Below are 18,585 nucleotides of genomic sequence, written 5' to 3'. Positions count from 1 at the left end.
CTGTTGTTATTCTAGAGGGACAGTGAAGCGTCACATGGCTTTCTCATGCAACTGAATGGCCCTCGTTTAAAGGGGACATTGATTATTTCCTGGACTACGGTTGCAGTCTGAAACACAATAATATAGTAATGTTGTAAATAGAAACAAAAAACACAACAAAAATACTTAAAATCACAGGAATATTACACAAAATGTCCCGTTTTGCCCCGCCCACCACCCTCACCCAATGTGGAGTTATTTGTAATACGTCAAACGCAAAAATAATCCCCAAACTAAAATAAGTATCTCTTTGATTCCCAATGTTGTTGTATGTAAAAGTCACGTCGAGGACACTGTGTGAGGAACCTGGCCGTGACTCACTGTCACATGCACACGGCTGTGTTGGGAAATGACAACACGCCTCAGAGCAACACTCTGACCATCTCACGTGTTTTTCTCCTTTGTGTCATTTCGCAACACATCAGTTGCTGCTCTGGGCCTCCGTCACCGGAGCAGCACAGGAGCATCTGGACATCTGGACCCGAGAAGACGAAGGACATGCACATGAGTCCCGCCGCCTCATTGTTAGCCATGCACACGGTGATATTCATGCCATTATTTCAGGAGGAGGAGAAACATGTCAGGATTAAAGATGGCACACGGAGGAAGTGAAAGGGAAGAGTTGAGGATGAATGTGTGTCGGGGGAGGGGGACATGTGAAGGTGTTAAGGAGAGGCGTCGACACAGTTACATCAGGGACACGCCTGAAGGAAAGGAAGGAAGAAACAAGACAGCCACAGGACCGGGAGCTGCCCTTTAAGTTACGCGTGACATCATCGAACGCCATTTAATGAGCAGCTAGGTCGCCGTGGACTTCATGCAAATGACTCGTCGTCTTCAGGGGGAAGATGTTAGTGGCGACGCTCCGGTGGTCGGCCAGCAGGGGGCACTCTTCTCTTTCTCATCACCCCCCAACCCCCCCACCGGCCTTTGGCCCAGTGAGACGGGGGCAGCACTGGGAACGGGAGGCGAAGGGCGTGGCTCGTATCTCTTTGGGGGAAATGACCTGGCGTGGATTCCCTGAAGGGTCTTTCTCCTGGTCAGGACTAAAGTCTGAGGCCGGGGGCCTTTAGTCTAGCCCAGGTAGGGAAAACTATTTCTAGGAAACTGTCTGCGAGGTCAAAAGGCTGCTAATAAATGAAGTGTAAAGCTGTTCAGAGGATGATGTGTTGAGTGGCTCGTGACCATGTGGTCAGGAGGATGAGTCATCGCTGTAGCTGGAGGTCAGCAGACGAGTGAGGCTGCTCAGTGTTCAAGTGCTGACAGAGGATAAGGAATATAAACCAAGGGAACACATTTACGTTTTATTATTGTTCATTATGGAAAGAAACGGATTGTAACTAAGTGCACTATTGATTATTCTACTTCACTCAAATGGAGATCAATATATTCTATTCTCCAGTTCAGATAGAAATACTCAACTTATTATATTCATTCAACAACCAAAGTAACTTTGTGGATTAAGATTTTATATATAATACATATGGTATTCATAATGTGTTACTCTATTACTATAGTAAGGAGTACCTAAAACCGTAATAAAAAAATGGGTGTTAGGGTTCTATTCTTGGTCACATTGGATGTTAGGGTTCTACTTGTGGTCACATTGGGTGTTAGGGTTCTACTTGTGGTCACATTGGATGTTAGGGTTCTACTTGTGGTCACATTGGATGTTAGGGTTCTACTAGTGGTCACATTGGATGTTAGGGTTCTACTTGTGGTCACATTGGGTGTTAGGGTTCTACTAGTGGTCACATTGGATGTTAGGGTTCTACTTGTGGTCACATTGGATGTTAGGGTTCTACTTGTGGTCACATTGGGAGTTAGGGTTCTACTTGTGGTCACATTGGATTTTAGGGTTCTACTTGTGGTCGCATTGGGTGTTAGGGTTCTACTTGTGGTCAACTTGGATGTTAGGGTTCTACTAGTGGTCACATTGGATGTTATGGTTCTACTTGTGGTCACATTGGATGTTAGGGTTCTACTAGTGGTCACATTGGATGTTAGGGTTCTACTTGTGGTCGCATTGGGTGTTAGGGTTCTACTTGTGGTCACATTGGGTGTTAGGGTTCTACTTGTGGTCACATTAGATGTTAGGGTTCTACTAGTGGTCACATTGGTGTTAGGGTTCTACTAGTGGTCACATTGGATGTTAGGGTTCTACTTGTGGTCACATTGGTGATAGGGTTCTACTTGTGGTCACATTGGGTGTTAGGGTTCTACTTGTGGTCACATTGGATGTTAGGGTTCTACTTGTGGTCACATTGGTGTTAGGGTTCTACTTGTGGTCACATTGGATGTTAGGGTTCTACTAGTGGTCACATTGGATGTTAGGGTTCTACTTGTGGTCACATTGGGTGTTAGGGTTCTACTAGTGGTCACATTGGATGTTAGGGTTCTACTTGTGGTCACATTGGGTGTTAGGGTTCTACTAGTGGTCACATTGGATGTTAGGGTTCTACTTGTGGTCACATTGGATGTTAGGGTTCTACTAGTGGTCACATTGGGTGTTAGGGTTCTACTTGTGGTCACATTGGATGTTAGGGTTCTACTTGTGGTCACATTGGATGTTAGGGTTCTATTCTTGGTCACATTGGGTTTTAGGGTTCTACTTGTGGTCACATTGGAAGTTAGGGTTCTACTTGTGGTCACATTGGATGTTAGGGTTCTACTTGTGGTCACAATGGGTTTTAGGTTCTACTTGTGGTCACAATGGGTTTTAGGTTCTACTTGTGGTCACAATGGGTTTTAGGTTCTATTAGTGGTTGCATTGGGTTTAGGGTTCTACTTGTGGTCACATTGGATGTTAGGGTTCTACTTGTGGTCACATTGGATGTTAGGGTTCTACTAGTGGTCACAATGGGTTTTAGGTTCTACTTGTGGTCACAATGGGTTTTAGGTTCTACTTGTGGTTACAATGGGTTTTAGGTTCTACTTGTGGTTACAATGGGTTTTAGGTTCTATTAGTGGTCGCCTTGGGTTTAGGGTTCTACTCATGGTCACATGGGATGTTGTGGTTCTACCTGGGTCACCGTGTGTGTGTTAGAGTTAGTGTGCTGGCAGGATTCTGCTTGTTCTGGTTGTTCTGGTTGTTCTGGTTGTTCTGGTGGTTCTGGTGGTTCTGGTGGTTCTGGTAGTTACCGGGAGGACCCCGCTGGCCCGGCGCGTCTGGCGGAGCCAGTGCCGCGCGATGACATGCCAACGGTCAGCGGGGCGGCTGGGGGGAGGGGCCTGGCTACTGGGCGCGGGGCGCGGTGACCCCCCCGAGGCCTCCTCTCCTTTATCCTAAACAAAAAACACAACGTGGTTATTGCGTTGCAGAGAGATGTGACTTCAGGACTCGGTTCTCCAAAGACTCTCCTGGCTTCACTTCTGGTCCAGAGAGGGTTCCTCTGAAAGGAAAACAGGAAAAACCAGGACTCTAAAACCCGCAATATGCTGCATTCAGGGCACATGGAATTACTGTAAATGCAAGCTCCGTAATTAGTTATTTTTGATCAAGTTTAGTTTTAATTGTAGAACGCTACATCCGGTTTACCCATAAATAACCTGAAGGAATGATGGTTATGTTGAAAACAGAATGATCAAAACGAATGACGCCCATGTGGTCATATACAGTACTGTCTAGAATATAAGGACGATTAAAATGCATTGCCAAGAAAGAAACCCGTCTTTAAGCTTTAAATCACTTCCATAGAATAAAACTCTCTGTTGAACTAAATGCATCATGAGTCCAACATGACTCCCAGTGACCAGGAGGCAATCACCAGTAACACCAGAGCTTCGCACTTTAAATGAGCTGGGAGAGAAGAGAGGATGGAGATATGAGCAGGCCTAATGTGAATCATATTCATGCACAATATGATGGAACCCTCTGCTCTCTCAGCTTGCATGAGCTTTCATCTTTTCACGGGGTTGTTGTTGTGGCCGACTGTCTCAGCGGGGAGCGGCTCGTCCTTCCATCAGAGGATCGGTGGTTCGATCCCCGGCTCCACTAGTCCATGTCGTTGTGTCCTTGGGCAAGACACTTAACCCCAAATGTCTCCCGTAGCTGTTCTACGGTGTATGAATGTTAGAGACTGCTGATGAGCAGGTGGAACCTTAGCTCCTCCCATCAGTGTATGAAAGGGTGAATGATGTCATGGAGTGTGAAAGTGCTTTGAGTGGTACAGGTCCATCTACCATTTATCAAAGAGTCAAGGTCGGAGGGAGATCCTTCATTTCCTCCTCCGTCTATAGACAATGCATATTGTCCAATTATGAGCCAGTACGACTAATGAGCACAACACCTCTCAGTCACTTTCTGAGTGGCTTCCTGTCACACTCATCGGGAGGGTACTGAGAATAAACCAATCACACTCATTGGGGGGTACTGAGAATAAACCAGTCACTTTGATTTGGCCGTACTGTAAATACACACTCCGTGAATTGCCACCTTAACGTGGCGGAGGTGTTTGAGAGGCTCAGTGATCCTGTGATCTATGTTGTCCAGGGCATTCGCCCCTGGTAGGGACTCCCAAGGCAAACAGGTCTCGGGTGAGAGTCCAGACTAAGAGCGGTTCAAAACACCCTGATGGATAGCAGCCCACAGACTTCAGCTACCTCGCCCGGACAAGGAGAAACCAGGGCACCCTCCCGGAGCCACTCACGAGCCCCCGGCTGAGCGCTGCTGTGTTGGAGTTTTCCCCGGAGAACCAGAGGGTCGCCTCCCTGCGCCTACAGGTTGGGGAGTAAGGCTCTGACTGTGGTTTGTGCTCATGCACCAAACCGCAGTTCAGAGTATCCGGCCTTCTTGGAGTCGGTGGGAGGGGTCCTGGAGAGGGACCGCCTGCCGACTCCATAGTTCTCCAGGGAGACTTCAACGCTCACGTGGGCAATGACAGAGAAACCTGGCAGGGGGGGGGGGGGGGGGGGAATGATTGGGAGGAACGGCTTCCTGATCTGAACCCGAGCGGTGTTCTGTTAATGGACTTCTGTGCTAGCCACGGCTTGTCTTTAACGAACACCATGTTCCAACATAAGGTGGCTGATAAGTGGACCTGGTACCAGAACACCTGAGGCCAGAGATCAATGATGGACTTTGTAATTGTATCACCTGATCTGCAGCCGTATGTCTTGGACACTCGGGTTAAGAGAGGAGCAGAGCTGGTGGTGAGTTGGTGGTGAGTTGGATCAGACGGCGGGGGAGTCGGCTAGAAAGACCTGGCAAGCAAAGTGTAGTGAACTGGGAACGTCTGGTGGAGGACCCGGTCCGGGAGGTCTTCAACTCCCACCTCCGGATCAACTTCTCTAACATCCCGAGGGAGGTTGCCAACCTGGACATCGCCAGGTGGTGGAAAGAGTTCAACATGTCCCCTCTAGAGGGGGCAGTGCCTGTCGACTTGGGGGTGGCAGAGGCCGCTAAGGTTGTCAAAAAGCTCCTTGGTGGCAAGACGCCGGGGGGCAGGAACAGGGCCCTTGGACTGGGCTGGTGGTTCCCGTTTTCAAAAAGGGGAACCGGAGAGTCTGCTCGAACTATCGTGGGATCACACTACTCAGCCTCCCGGGGAAAGTTTATGCCAGGGTGCTGGAAAGGAGGCTCCGACCGTTGGTTGAACCTCGGATTCAAGACCAGCAGTGCAGATTCCGTCCCGGGCGTGGAACTGTGGACCAGCTCTTCACCCTCGCAAGGGTCCTCGAGGGGTCCTGGGAGCCCAACCAGTCTACATGTGCTTTGTGGACTTGGAGAAGGCTTTCTTCCGGGTCCCTCTGGGGTTTTTGTGGGCGGTGCTGCAGGACAATGGGGTTTTGGACTTGTTGTTATGGGCTATCCGGTCTCTGTACGCCTGCAGTAGGAGCTGTGTTCACATCCTCCATGTTCTCAGTGGGAGTTGGCCTCACCAGGGCTGCCCTTCATCACCGTTGTTTGTGATCTTCATGGACAAGATACCCGGGCGCAGCCTGGGGCTGGAGCAGGTCAGGTTTGGGGGTCTCAGGATCGCCTCTCTGCTGTTTCTAGATAATGTGGTCCTGTTAGCATCCTCAGACCGTGACCTCCGGCAAATCTGAGGCCATGGTGCTCTGCCGGAAACCGGTGGATTGCTCCCTCCAGGTGGGGACAGAGTGCCCACCCCAAGCAAAGGAGTTCAAGTATCTCGGGGTCTTGTTCACGAGTGAGGGTAAGATGGAGCGGGATGGACAGGCGGATCGGTGCGGCTGCAGCAGTAAAACAGGAGCTGTACCGGTCCGTCTTGGTGAAGAGGAGCTGAGCCGAAAGGCAAAGCTCTCAATTTACTGGTCGGCCTACGTTCCAACCCTCACCTATGGTCACAAACTTTGGGTCGTGACCGAAAGAACGAGGTCGCGAATACAAGCGGCTGAAATGAGTTTCCTCCGTAGGGTGGCCGGGCTCAGCCTCAGGGATAGGGTAAGGAGATGAGTTTCCTCTGTAGGAGCCTTAGAGATGGGGTAAGGAGCTCGGACATCAGGAGGGAGCTTGGAGTCGAGCCGCTGCTCCTTCGCATCGAAAGGAGTCAGCTGAGGTGGTTCGGGCATCTGATCCGGACGCCTCCTGGACGCCTCCCGTTCGAGGTTTTCCAGGCACGTCCAACTGGGAGGAGACCCCGGGGAAGACCCAGGACCCGCTGGAGGGATTACATCTCCTGGCTGACCTGTGAACGCCTCGGGGTCCCCCAGAATGAGCTGGAGAGTGTTGCAGGTGAGAGGGAAGTCTGGGTCAGCTGCTGGGTCTGCTGCCGACCCCGGAATAAGGGGATGAAAATGGAGGGATGGATGGACACTGATCGGAAAGGTACTATAAATAAACCTGGTGCACTGATGGATGGTACAGTAAATAAACCTGGTGCACTGATGGATGGTACAGTCAATAAACCTGGTGCACTGACCATGTCTGAGTCCACGCCGCGCTGCTCCGGCAGCAGGGGCTTCTCTTCCGTGAACTGCTGCTCCTTCATCCCCGACATTCTGGACAGCAAGCTGCAATAACCACGGCAACAGACACACACACACACACACACACACACACACAGTAAGGTTACACTTTTATTTCAGAATACTGTTTGACCTTAAACTCCATGCTTCTGCATGTGCTTCCCGTGTTGATGATGATGAGTTCGGTTTCAATTGAGTGGAATGAAACTTTGAGAAGTCAGTTCACGTCCTTATTGTGAAATGATGGAAGGACTCGCTGACTGAATGATGTGCATCATGCGAGCAGCTGATCGATGAGGACTGATTGGAAACGGAGATGGAACCAAGATGGGAATTAGAAACCTGCCCTAATTTATCGGAACAATTACTAGGAAAAGAAAGGAAAAACATCCACAGCTACAATGCAGATCAGGTTAAGTAAAAACTGGACTTTTCCCAGAAGAAAGCTGCTCTCTGGATCATAAAACAAATTTTTTTTAAATGTTGAACCCTGCCGAAACTAAAGCTCACCATTGACTTGAGGAATATAGCCTATTTTACTAATTTGCTTACAATGGTACATATACATATACAATTAATCAAATATATAAACATGGAGCGAACTACCCCACATCCATATCATGACAAGATAGGTTTTCTTCCTAATGTTTAGCATCCCCCACTGACCAATAACTCAAAAATGAACGAAGAACTCTCTAATATCCCAAAGAACCACATAACAAGTATGTAGAATCACCTGAGAGATGAAATAGTTCTTCAGTAGGTGATGCTTCTGCGTAAGACCACAAAGCCTTTTAAAGAACCATTTAACAACCATTATGTGTATGTGTGTACCAGTATGTAACATTATGTAACATTATGTGATGTAACATAACAATATGTAACATTATGTGACGTAACATAACATTATGTAACATTATGTGATGTAACATAACAGTATGTAACATTATGTGACGTAACATAACATTAGTTAACATTATGTAACATTATGTGACGTTTCATAACGTTACTTAACATTATGTGACGTAACATAACGTTACTTAACATTATGTGATGTTTCATAATGTTACTTAACAACTGGTCCTTAAACGCAATTGACACCATCTTCTCGACGAGAAGCTCGGGTTCGGGGGAACCTGCCTGTCCTGCCGGGACGTTGCAGCTGGTTACACGATGGACGTGTGTCGTGCCTAGCAGCCCTTTCCGTGGAGGACGTAGAAGACATCTACCTATTCGGAACTTTGATTACAGGATTTCTGCTGTTTGGATTTGGCGCTGCCCTGGTTTATCGGAAAATTAAGGAAACGGTGACAGCCGTTAAAAGCCCCCTAAGGCTGCCCGACATGATTGACGTTGGGCAGAGTTGTTGGCACTCAGACTTTGGCATTAAACCGTCAGAATGATAACATCGTGGAGAAGCTGACGGCTCTGCAAATGAAATTGGATCGATTTGAAATCCTATTGGCAAGCGGGAGGAAAATGGAGGAATAGTGGTGCGCAAATTGAATTGCAGCTACTGGAAGACCAAACAATCCCAATCTTATCTGCTTTGGCTCCCTCTACCAGGACGGGCCTTGGCCAAGGCCGTTACTGGAACAACAACTCCCGAAGATCACTGAAGCGAGACTCTCTCATTCCCTTCCCCCTATCCACAGACACCTGTGGTTGTTTTCTCCCCAGGACCCTTCAAGGCCATCTCCATGGCAACGACCATCTTGTGGACTGAGAACTTTGTCTGTTGTGGACTGGGAGGACGATACACCGGCCACTCACACACGAACTTCAACAAACTGAAATGCACTCACTACCCCACCATCCCACGCCGCCTGCTTTGCCCCCAGGGTGACAGGACGGGTCTCGTCAGCGCCGTGACGGCGAAGGACCGGCTGGCTGCTTGTCGGTGCTGGTTACCTTCTGCCCCAATGACGGGGCTATCGCCCAGTCTTTGGATTACCTCCCCTCCCCCCTTCCTACTCGTTGCAAGTCATGTCTAAGATGTATGTGCTTATGTGCAATGGTGTTTTTGTTTCTCCTGCTCCCACACTGTACCCCTCTAGGGGCATAGTCGGGGGGTGGCTTTTTCTTTTTCTCGCCTCTCTTCCCTCATGTTATGCTGTCATCTTTCATCCACCTTTTCCTAGATGGCGCCGCGGACGGCGCCTCGGTGTCTTGGTGCGCGATTCTTGCACCTTCCGCCAAAAAAAGTTCCTCGTTTGTTTGTGAAAACATTCCTTGGCAATAAACCTGTTTCTGATTCTGATTCTGATTCTGATTTCTGATTATGTTACTTAACATTATGTAACATTATGTGATGTTACACAACATTATGTGACGTTTCATAACGTTACTTAACATTATGTGACGTTTCATAACGTTACTTAACATTATGTAACATTATGTGATGTTACACAACATTATGTGATGTTTCATAACGTTACTTAACATTATGTAACATTATGTGATGTTACACAACATTATGTGACGTTTCATAACATTATGTAACATTATGTGACGTTTCATAATGTTACTTAACATTATGTAACATTATGTGATATTACACAACATTATGTGACGTTTCATAACGTTACTTAACATTATGTAACATTATGTGATGTTACACAACATTATGTGACGTTTCATAACATTATGTAACATTATGTGACGTTTCATAACATTACTTAACATTATGTGACGTTACTTAACATTATGTAACATTATGTGATGTTACACAACATTATGTGACGTTTCATAACGTTACTTAACATTATGTGATGTTACACAACATTATGTGACGTTTCATAACGTTACTTAACATTATGTAACATTATGTGATGTTACACAACATTATGTGATGTTTCATAACGTTACTTAACATTATGTAACATTCAGTAAAGTTACTTCTTTGTGCATATAACATCATGTAGGTTATGTCATGTTACATAATGCTGCTATTTTGCGTAAGCAACATCAATGACTGAAATACATCATAATCACATAATGTCACATAATGTTAATCTAGTAACAGAGCCGATTTAACTAGGTTACACAGGTCAGGTAATGGCACTTCGTTGTTTACGTAACAAGTCTGGCCGTTTCTGTGTAAAGGCAGTGTGCTCGACAGCACTCCTAGAGGTCAGAGCCCTCCACAGGGGAGCGTAACACAGCATCGTCTACTCATTGTGCTTAAAGTGCACAGAGAGACTGAGGCTGTATGAGGGTCTAATTAAACTGGCATTTTAGGTTGGAGGGCACACACACACACACACACAGGACACAAATACATTGTGACACATCAGCCCACACACACAATGGCGTATAACACTGCTGCAATCCATGATGAGATCAGTCCACCAACGCATCACTTAAATAGTATATTCAGTAGTTTATATTGACACTACATCACACAACTGGAAGTGGCAGATTGTTTTTTTCTGAAACAGTAAATAACATTTCTACGTTTCCTTATTTAATGTGAAGTTAGAGGGACGGCTGTAGCCGATGATGCAAGTGACCCCGGGGCTGACAACGTCTTCCACATATCAACACATGCCACCCCTCCGCCTCGTTCGGCCCTTTTCTCTCTCTCTCTCTCTCTAACCTCGAATGCCCTCTGCTTTTGTCTCTCTCTCTCCTCTCTCTCTCTCTCTCTCTCCTGGCAGTCGTTCAGCTCTATCTGTGTTTTTATTTGACACCCAAAATGGACAATGAGACACAACAGGACTTTGTGAGCACAGATAGAGTTGACCACCGCCTTTTGTCCAAATGACCTGCATCATTTCATGGATTGTGGAAATCTGGATCGTGGTCCATGCCTACGACTTATTATTCATAATTTATGTCATATTCATTGAATGTTTATGTAATTCTGTGACTCTGTTCATCTGGTCACATGACATCTATTGTTCTGTCCATCCTGGAGAGGGATCCTCGTCTGTTGCTCTACTGAAGGGTTCTTACCTTTTTTCCCTGAATGATTTTTTACTACTTCTTGGGAGTTTTTTTCCTGATCCGATGTGAGGTCAAAGGTCAGGGATGTCGTACGTGTACAGATTGTAAAGCACTCCGAGGGGAGTTTGTCATTTGTGATTTTGGGCTGTATAAAATAAATTGAATTGAAAACCTTGTTTTTCTGCTCTCCTCTCTCCTTCTCCTTCCCTCCTCCCTTTGCTCCCTCCCTCCCAGTGTGACCAGTGTATTAAATGGTCAACATGACCTTTTATGAGGCCGCTGGACTGGAGCCACGAGGATATGAGAACAGAGACCCAACAACACCAGCTCTCCTCCTCCTGCTCCCTCACTCGCACGTCTTCTGACAACGTGTTCATTTCAGTCGCATGTTTCATTATTCTGTGTTTCGGATTGAAATTACAATTTGGACAGAAATTAAGCAGTACATTGCAAGAACGGGCCCTCGGTAGAGCGCATACCTTCACATATCACAAGATTGGGCATTGCATTATGAACATTTTGGCATTAGTTGCATGACAATTGGATACAAATCGCGCTATGGTAAAAAGAAGATTTTGACCTTTTCATGACCTTGACCTTGACCTTTCACCCGATTGATCCCAAAATCTAATCAAATGGTCCCCGGATAATAACCAATCATCCCCCCAAATTTCATGCGATTCAAGAAGATTTTGACTTTTTCATGACCTTGACCTTGACTTTTCACCCAATCGATCCCAAAATCTAATCAAATAGTTCCCGGATAATAACCAATCATCCCACCAAATGTCATGCGATTCGGTTTAATACTTTTTGAGTTATGCGAGTAACACGCATACAAATAAATAAATAAATACACGGCGATCAAAACATAACCTTCCGCATTTTCAATGCGACGGTAATAATAAGATGACTGAATTCACAGCTGTGTTATTACTATTGCGGCCTGTCAGGCTTCCAGTTGATGCATTCCTATAATATAAAGCCATCGCCAGTGGAAATGATGCTGTATATATAGTTTAGTCTCTGGATAAAACCCCACATATCAAATGAGAGTTCACTCATGTGCCTGACTGACATCGTTGGAGACAGTGGAGCCTCCAGACTGTCGGGGAGATCTACCCAGTGTCTGTGAACTCTCCACAGCTCGATATCCTTGGAACAAGTGCGTGTTGCAGAGACTCTGTAGACAGCCACAGTTCACAGGGTTTTATTATTTCGGACGGATCGTGCGCTCTAACATGCCCCGCCACCACAACCCTCTTTTCTTCCCTCCTTTAATTTCTTACATAACCCCTTCCATTGCTTTATACTTTAACCTCCAGAACCATCATGATCGATTTACTCTAAATTTGCATTGCTTTACATGTTTACCTTCGCATTGAAAATGCGGACGGTAATGTTTTGATCGCCGTGTATTTGTATGCGTGCGTGCGTGTTATTCACATAAGTCAAAAAGTATTAAACCAAATCGCATGATATTTGGTGGGATGATTGGTTATTATCCGGGGACCATTTGATTAGATTTTGGGATTGATCGGGTCAAAGGTCAAGGTCATGGAAAGGTCAAAATCTTCTTTTTACAATAGCACGGTCAATTTTTATGTTCATAATTCAATGCCTAATCTTGTGATATGCGAAGGTATGCGCTCTACCGAGGGCCCGTTCTAGTTTATTGTGTGATTATTGATGCAGCAGCTGACAACGCTGCAGACCTGAGGACCGCCTCGACCACCGGTGTTACGATGTCCTATGTCTCTGCATGCAAGTGACAACATCTTTAGCAAATCCTACTCGCAAGTTCGTGCACATTTAAATGTAACAATTGATTTTGTCTTTATTTGGGGCCGTTGAAGTGCTGATTGATGATCACATCAAGTGCCTATTCCTGTTCCTTGGTCATGCATTGATCAAATAACATTTCAACCATATGTGCTCAATCTGTCACTACATCCTGGTACTTGTACAAGGAGGATCCGCTTCGTCTGCCTCATTTTAGTGCTCCTAATGCCATTACATACGCTGTCCTCTCGATTCCACGACGCCAGCAGGAAGTCAACCAATCAGAGCCTGGGAATCTCTAACCCAGCGTTGACAGTGTGATCATTTTCTTGAGGAACCTGATGTCATCCTAGATCTGTCTCGTGTGTGATAATGACCAAGAGAGTGTTTGTTATTATAGTTACCATCTGTAGCTGTGAGGTCAACAGATGAATGCTTGTTCACAGGAATAATGAGATTTAAAACAGTGGCCTTTACGAATGAGAGCCACTCGGTGTAGGTAAGATGATAAATGTGTTGTTTTTCTCCCACTCTCTCTGCTTCTTTTCGTTTCTCTGCTTTCCCAAGTTTGTCATCAATGTCTGACAGTTCAATTCTTTCCAAACTCGTTTCCCCACACAACCTCCTCTCCGTCTCCCAGCGTCTCAAACTTTCTTCACGCAGTCTTTTCATATTTATTTTCCGTCTCCTCTGACCTTTGTCTTTGTGGATTCTCTCTCTCTCACTTTCTCACCCCATCTCATCCTCCCATGTTCTCTCCTCATTCCACCCCGTCTCATGCCTCTCTTCTGATTCACTCTGACATGCTTATGTAAGACAGATGGTTGAAAAATCAATTTCCACTGCATTACACCGGCTATATACAGTATCCACGGCCTCGTGACGCCACTGCTGCCGGGGGAAAGGCAGCGCTGCCCTCCTGTGGTTTAAAGCCTTGTGCGTAACCTCTGCACAGGTAGTTTAGAATGTGCATGTTTTTGTGTTAGTGTCTACAAAGTGTGTGGATTTATGAGCCATTACATTTGGTCAATACTTAAGCATTTATAGTCGTTTGAGGATGATCCGAAAAACATTTAGCTGAATCACTCAGTGCGTTTACATGCAATCGAATTATTGGCTTAGTCGGACTGAAATCGAATTATCCGTTTCATGTAAACACCTTAGTCGGACTATGTGCGGTCCGACTTCGGTCCAATTAACACCCCTGGATAGCTCGATCCGATCCAGTTGATAATTCGACTCTCGCGGCATGTAACGGTGAATTCGATTCGGAACTGGACTTTGCGTCTTTGCGCATGCTCGAGATCCCGCCGCCCTCCTCCTCCCTCCTCTCTCCTCCTCCTCCTCCTCCTCCTCCTCCTCCCTCCCTCCCTCCCTCCCTCCCATGTCGTGACCCATGAGTGAAAGGAAAGATAAATTAAATTCTCCATGTACCTTCGGCGACGGCGTCTTCTCTCCGTAATCAACTCAGCCAATAGCGCCATTTGCAACCGCTGTACTCCTATTAACACCATGGAAGAATAGTAGAGGGATGTAGCTTCGCCTTGCTCTCTGTTCGCCATCTTTCTCGAAATGTTGTTGTTGGTGGTGGTGAAGAGGTCAAGCGGAAATGGCTGTATCACCATAAGTTGTAATGAAAACAGCGCCGCCTATCGTATCGGATATGACATGCTTTCAAAGGCCAATGATTCGAATTACTCACTGCCATGTATATTGGGATTCAATTCAATTCAATTCAGTTTATTTGTATAGCCCAATTTCACAAATTACAAATTTGTCTCGGAGTGCTTTACAATCTGTACACATAGACATCCCTGCCCCAAAACCTCACATCGGACCAGGAAAAACTCCCAAATAACCCTTCAGGGGGAAAAAAAAGGGAAGAAACCTTCAGGAGAGAACAGAGGAGGATCCCTCTCCAGGATGGACAGATGCAATAGATGTAATGTGTACAGAAGGACAGATTTAGAGTTTAAATACATTCAATGAATATGACAGAGTGTATGAATAGTTCATAGTAGGCATATTCCACGATGGAGACCTCCACCATCCATCAGGCAGATGGCGGTGGGGAGGAGGAGTGGGCGGAGTCTCAACAGTGGGCGGAAACTCAACAGGACAGTGGCGTAGTCAGGAGCAGGAACTCCACGACCCAGACCTCGATGATCCATCAGCAGATAGGATCTATGCCGTCTCATAGGGTCCGATGACCCCATGAGACGTGAAGTCACAAGGACTCCGGGGAGAAAGCAGAGTTAGTAACGTGTGATTGAGAGATGAAAATTCATCCATAAGGAGAGAGAAAAGAGGAGATAGGTACTCAGTGCATCCTAAACGTCCCCCGGCAGCTATAAGCCTATAGCAGCATATCAAGGGGCTGGACCAGGTGAACCTGATTCAGCCCTAACTATAAACTCTGTCAAAGAGGAAAGTCTTCAGTCTACTCTTAAACGAGGTGACTGTGTCTGCCTCCCGGACTGAAGGTGGAAGCTGGTTCCATAAAGAGGAGCTTGATAACTAAAGGCTCTGGCTCCCATTCTACTTTTTAAGACTCTAGGAACTACAAGTAGTCCCGCATTTAGTGAGCGTAGCTCTCTAGTGGGGCAATATGGTACTACAAGCTCCTTAAGATATGATGGAGCATCACCAATCAAGGCTTTGTAGGTTAAGAGAAGAATTTTAAAAGTGATTCTTGATTTTATGGGTAGCCAGTGCAGAGCAGCTAGTGCAGGAGTGATGTGATCTCTTTTCTTAGTTTTAGTGAAAACACGAGCTGCAGCATTCTGGATCAACTGGAGGGACCTAAGAGACTTATAGAGCAGCCTGATAATAAGGAGTTGCAGTAATCCAGTCTCGAAGTAACGAACGCGTGAACCAATTTTTCTGCATCTTTTTGAGACAAGATGTGCCTGATTTTTGAAATATTACGTAGATGAAAGAATGCAGTCCTTGAGATTTGCTTTACGTGGGAGTTAAAGGACAAGTCCCGATCAAAGATAACGCCAAGATTCTTTACAGTGGTGTTGGATGCCAGGGCAATGCCGTCTACAGAAACCACATCACCAGATAATTGATCTCTGAGGTGCTCAGGGCTGATTAAAATTACTTCGGTTTTGTCTGATTTTAACATCAAGAAGTTGCAGGTCATCCATGTTTTTATGTCTTTAAGACATGCTTGAATTTTACCGAGTTGGTTGCTCTCCTCTGGTTTTATCGATAGATATAGTTGAGTATCATCTGCATAACAATGAAAGTTTATGGAATGTTTCCTGATAATATTGCCCAAAGGAAGCATGTATAAGGTAAATAAAATTGGTCCAAGCACAGAACCTTGTGGAACTCCGTGATTAACGTTGGTGGTTATCGAGGCGTCATCGTTTACAAATACAAACTGAGATCGATCTGATAAATAGGATTTAAACCAAATTAGTGCCGTGCCTGAAATGCCAATCGACTGCTCCAGTCTCTGTAACAGGATGTCATGGTCAATGGTGTCGAATGCAGCACTAAGGTCTAACAAGACCAGGACAGAGAGGAGTCCTTTATCTGCTGCCATTAAGAGGTCATTTGTAATTTTCACCAGTGCTGTCTCTGTGCTGTGGTGTTTTCCAAATCCTGATTGAAATTTCTCAAATAAACTATTATGATGTAGAAAGTCGCACAACTGATTTGCGACCACTTTCTCAAGGATCTTGGAGAGGAAAGGGAGGTTAGAGATCGGTCTGTAGTTAGCCAACACCTCTGGATCCAGAGTGGGCTTCTTCAGGAGAGGTTTAATAACAGCCACTTTGAAGGAGTGTGGTACGTGGCCTGTTAGCAGAGACACATTGATAATATCTAATAGAGAGCTGCCAATTAAAGGCAAAACGTCTTTAAGCAGCCTCGTCGGGATGGGGTCCAAGAGACAGGTAGAGGTGTTCGAAGTAGAAACCGTTGAAGATAATTGGTCACGGTTGATGGGAGAAAAGCCCTCCAAATATATACCAGGGCATACAGCGGTTTCACAGCAGGATAACAGCAGATCCCCCAAAAGATAGCATAGTCCGACTAAAGCAAGATTCGAATTATACCATCATGTAAACGCACTGTATGATGGGACATTCCTTTACCGATAGATTTTTCTGGAGTCATGGTCCTCGTAAATAATTCCTTCGAGTGTTCTTGATCGCTGATCGCTTTCCTCCAGCACGGCCATCAGGCCCACGTTAGGATGGGAAGACTCTAGAGCAGCGGTCAGGAACCCATGGCTCGCGAGCCATATTTGGCTCTTCCGGTGATGGCGTATGGCTCCCAGACAATTTTGAGTAAAAAAAAAAAAAAATCTCCGCCCGCCCCCCTGTAATTTTCTCTATCGCACCAGATCACAGCAGAAGTAATTTAAGGTCCTTTTCTTAAAGACGTCTTTGTTCTTTTATTAAACTAAACGTCTGTTATTGATCGTCCCCCCCCCCCCCCCCCTAGCATCATGCAGCACCAGAAGTCGCATTAAAAGCAAGACATATTTAATTTATTATACGTTAAAAATACTATATGGCTCTCAATGAAATATATTTAGAACTATTTGGCTTGTATGGCTCTCCCAGTCAAAAAGGTTCCTGACCCCTGCTCTAGGGCAATGATGCAACACAATCTGGAGATGTCAGCGGAGGTAAACGGACTCAATGGACGACCACGCAAAGTGCCATTTCTACTCATTGACGGACAGGCCACTGTGAGACATTTGGGGTTCATCGTCTTGCCCCAGGTCACATCGATGTGGACTAGCCGAGTCGGCGATCCTCTGACTGAAGGACGACTTACTCTAGCACTGAGACACAGCCGCCCACTGACGACGTGGAGGTGTGAGGATAGTGGTGAGAAGGGGAATGGTTTCAGCCCACTGGCTGACTCTGCAACTGAGGGTTTAGGCCCAGTGCCAATATGTGGCTTTAATGCAGGAAATGATGTGACGGATATCTAGCGAGGCGTAACCTCCGGGTTGGGAGGTTCTGGTGGTGACGTCCACACAGGAGACTTTGTGTTGAGTCACAGATCCACAATTCATATTCACATTTGTATTAACCACAGCCATAATGGTTGAGCTTATGTTGAGGCAACAAGTGTTCAACTGTGCACATTGCTTCATGTCGACCTGGTCACACCATGGATACCCAGTTCACAAAGACCATCCAACATAGATCGTGCGATCTGTTGGATGTGTGTCCATCAGTGTCAGCACCTCCTTGTCTGTCCAAAGCTAATCTTGCATTCTTAAAAACGTTAACAAAAACAGGCATTTCATTGCCTGCTGACTCCTCACTCACGACTATTAACCGCACCCCGGCCTCTAGGGGCCGAAAGTGATAACCCAGAGTGCATCGCCCAACCCCCAAGCTGAGTGCCACGCCCATCTAAGTGCCATGTCCATCTAAGTTCATCGCCCAACCCCCACACTTAGTGCATTGCCCAACTGAGTGAGTCGCCCAACTGAGTGCGTCGCCCAACCCCCAAGTGCTGCTGTGTGCACTGAAACACAGTCTGTTTGCTTTGAGTGGTTCGGACCTGTGTTTGGCTAACGGCTAACTGTTCATGGAACTTGCAGTAGCTTGGTGAGTTTAATTGTTGGGGTTTGGCAAGATTGTACAACGTATCTTCCACAACGACTCTCATCCCATTGCCTGCATACTTCCAAACACTTGTTCTGGAGTTTGAATGAAGTGTGTTTTGCCAGGTGTTGAGAGGGGGGTCGGCCACTCGTGGGTTGTGTTCATGCATGTTACGTGTCAGTGTTGACTCTGCGAGGTGTGCAGGTTTGTGGTGGGAGGTTGAGGACAGTAGGTATACTTGGGGTACATTTGTGCACTCACGTAGGTACTTTGGGTCTAGAAACATTACACTATTGGTTGG

At 46.1% G+C, this 18,585-nt stretch overlaps 1 protein-coding gene across 1 annotated transcript in view; it reads right to left on the bottom strand.

Annotated features, from left to right (window-relative positions):
- Window positions 1–264: 264 nt before the first annotated feature.
- The window catches only part of ndrg4 (NDRG family member 4), a 32,190-nt gene continuing 13,869 nt past the window's right edge, over window positions 265–18,585 (bottom strand). The window contains exons 2-4 of the mRNA XM_056416013.1: window positions 6,924–7,014; window positions 3,181–3,324; window positions 265–1,298 (exon numbers count right to left, since the gene is read on the bottom strand). Coding sequence (XP_056271988.1) covers window positions 1,245–1,298; window positions 3,181–3,324; window positions 6,924–7,001 — 276 coding nt within the window. The 5' untranslated portion in view covers window positions 7,002–7,014 and the 3' untranslated portion in view covers window positions 265–1,244. The remainder of the gene's footprint in view (window positions 1,299–3,180; window positions 3,325–6,923; window positions 7,015–18,585) is intronic.

The sequence above is a fragment of the Pseudoliparis swirei genome, chromosome 6 (assembly GCF_029220125.1).
Source record: "Pseudoliparis swirei isolate HS2019 ecotype Mariana Trench chromosome 6, NWPU_hadal_v1, whole genome shotgun sequence".
NCBI classification, from domain to species: domain Eukaryota; kingdom Metazoa; phylum Chordata; class Actinopteri; order Perciformes; family Liparidae; genus Pseudoliparis; species Pseudoliparis swirei.
This window is presented reverse-complemented; position numbering and strand designations above follow the sequence as displayed.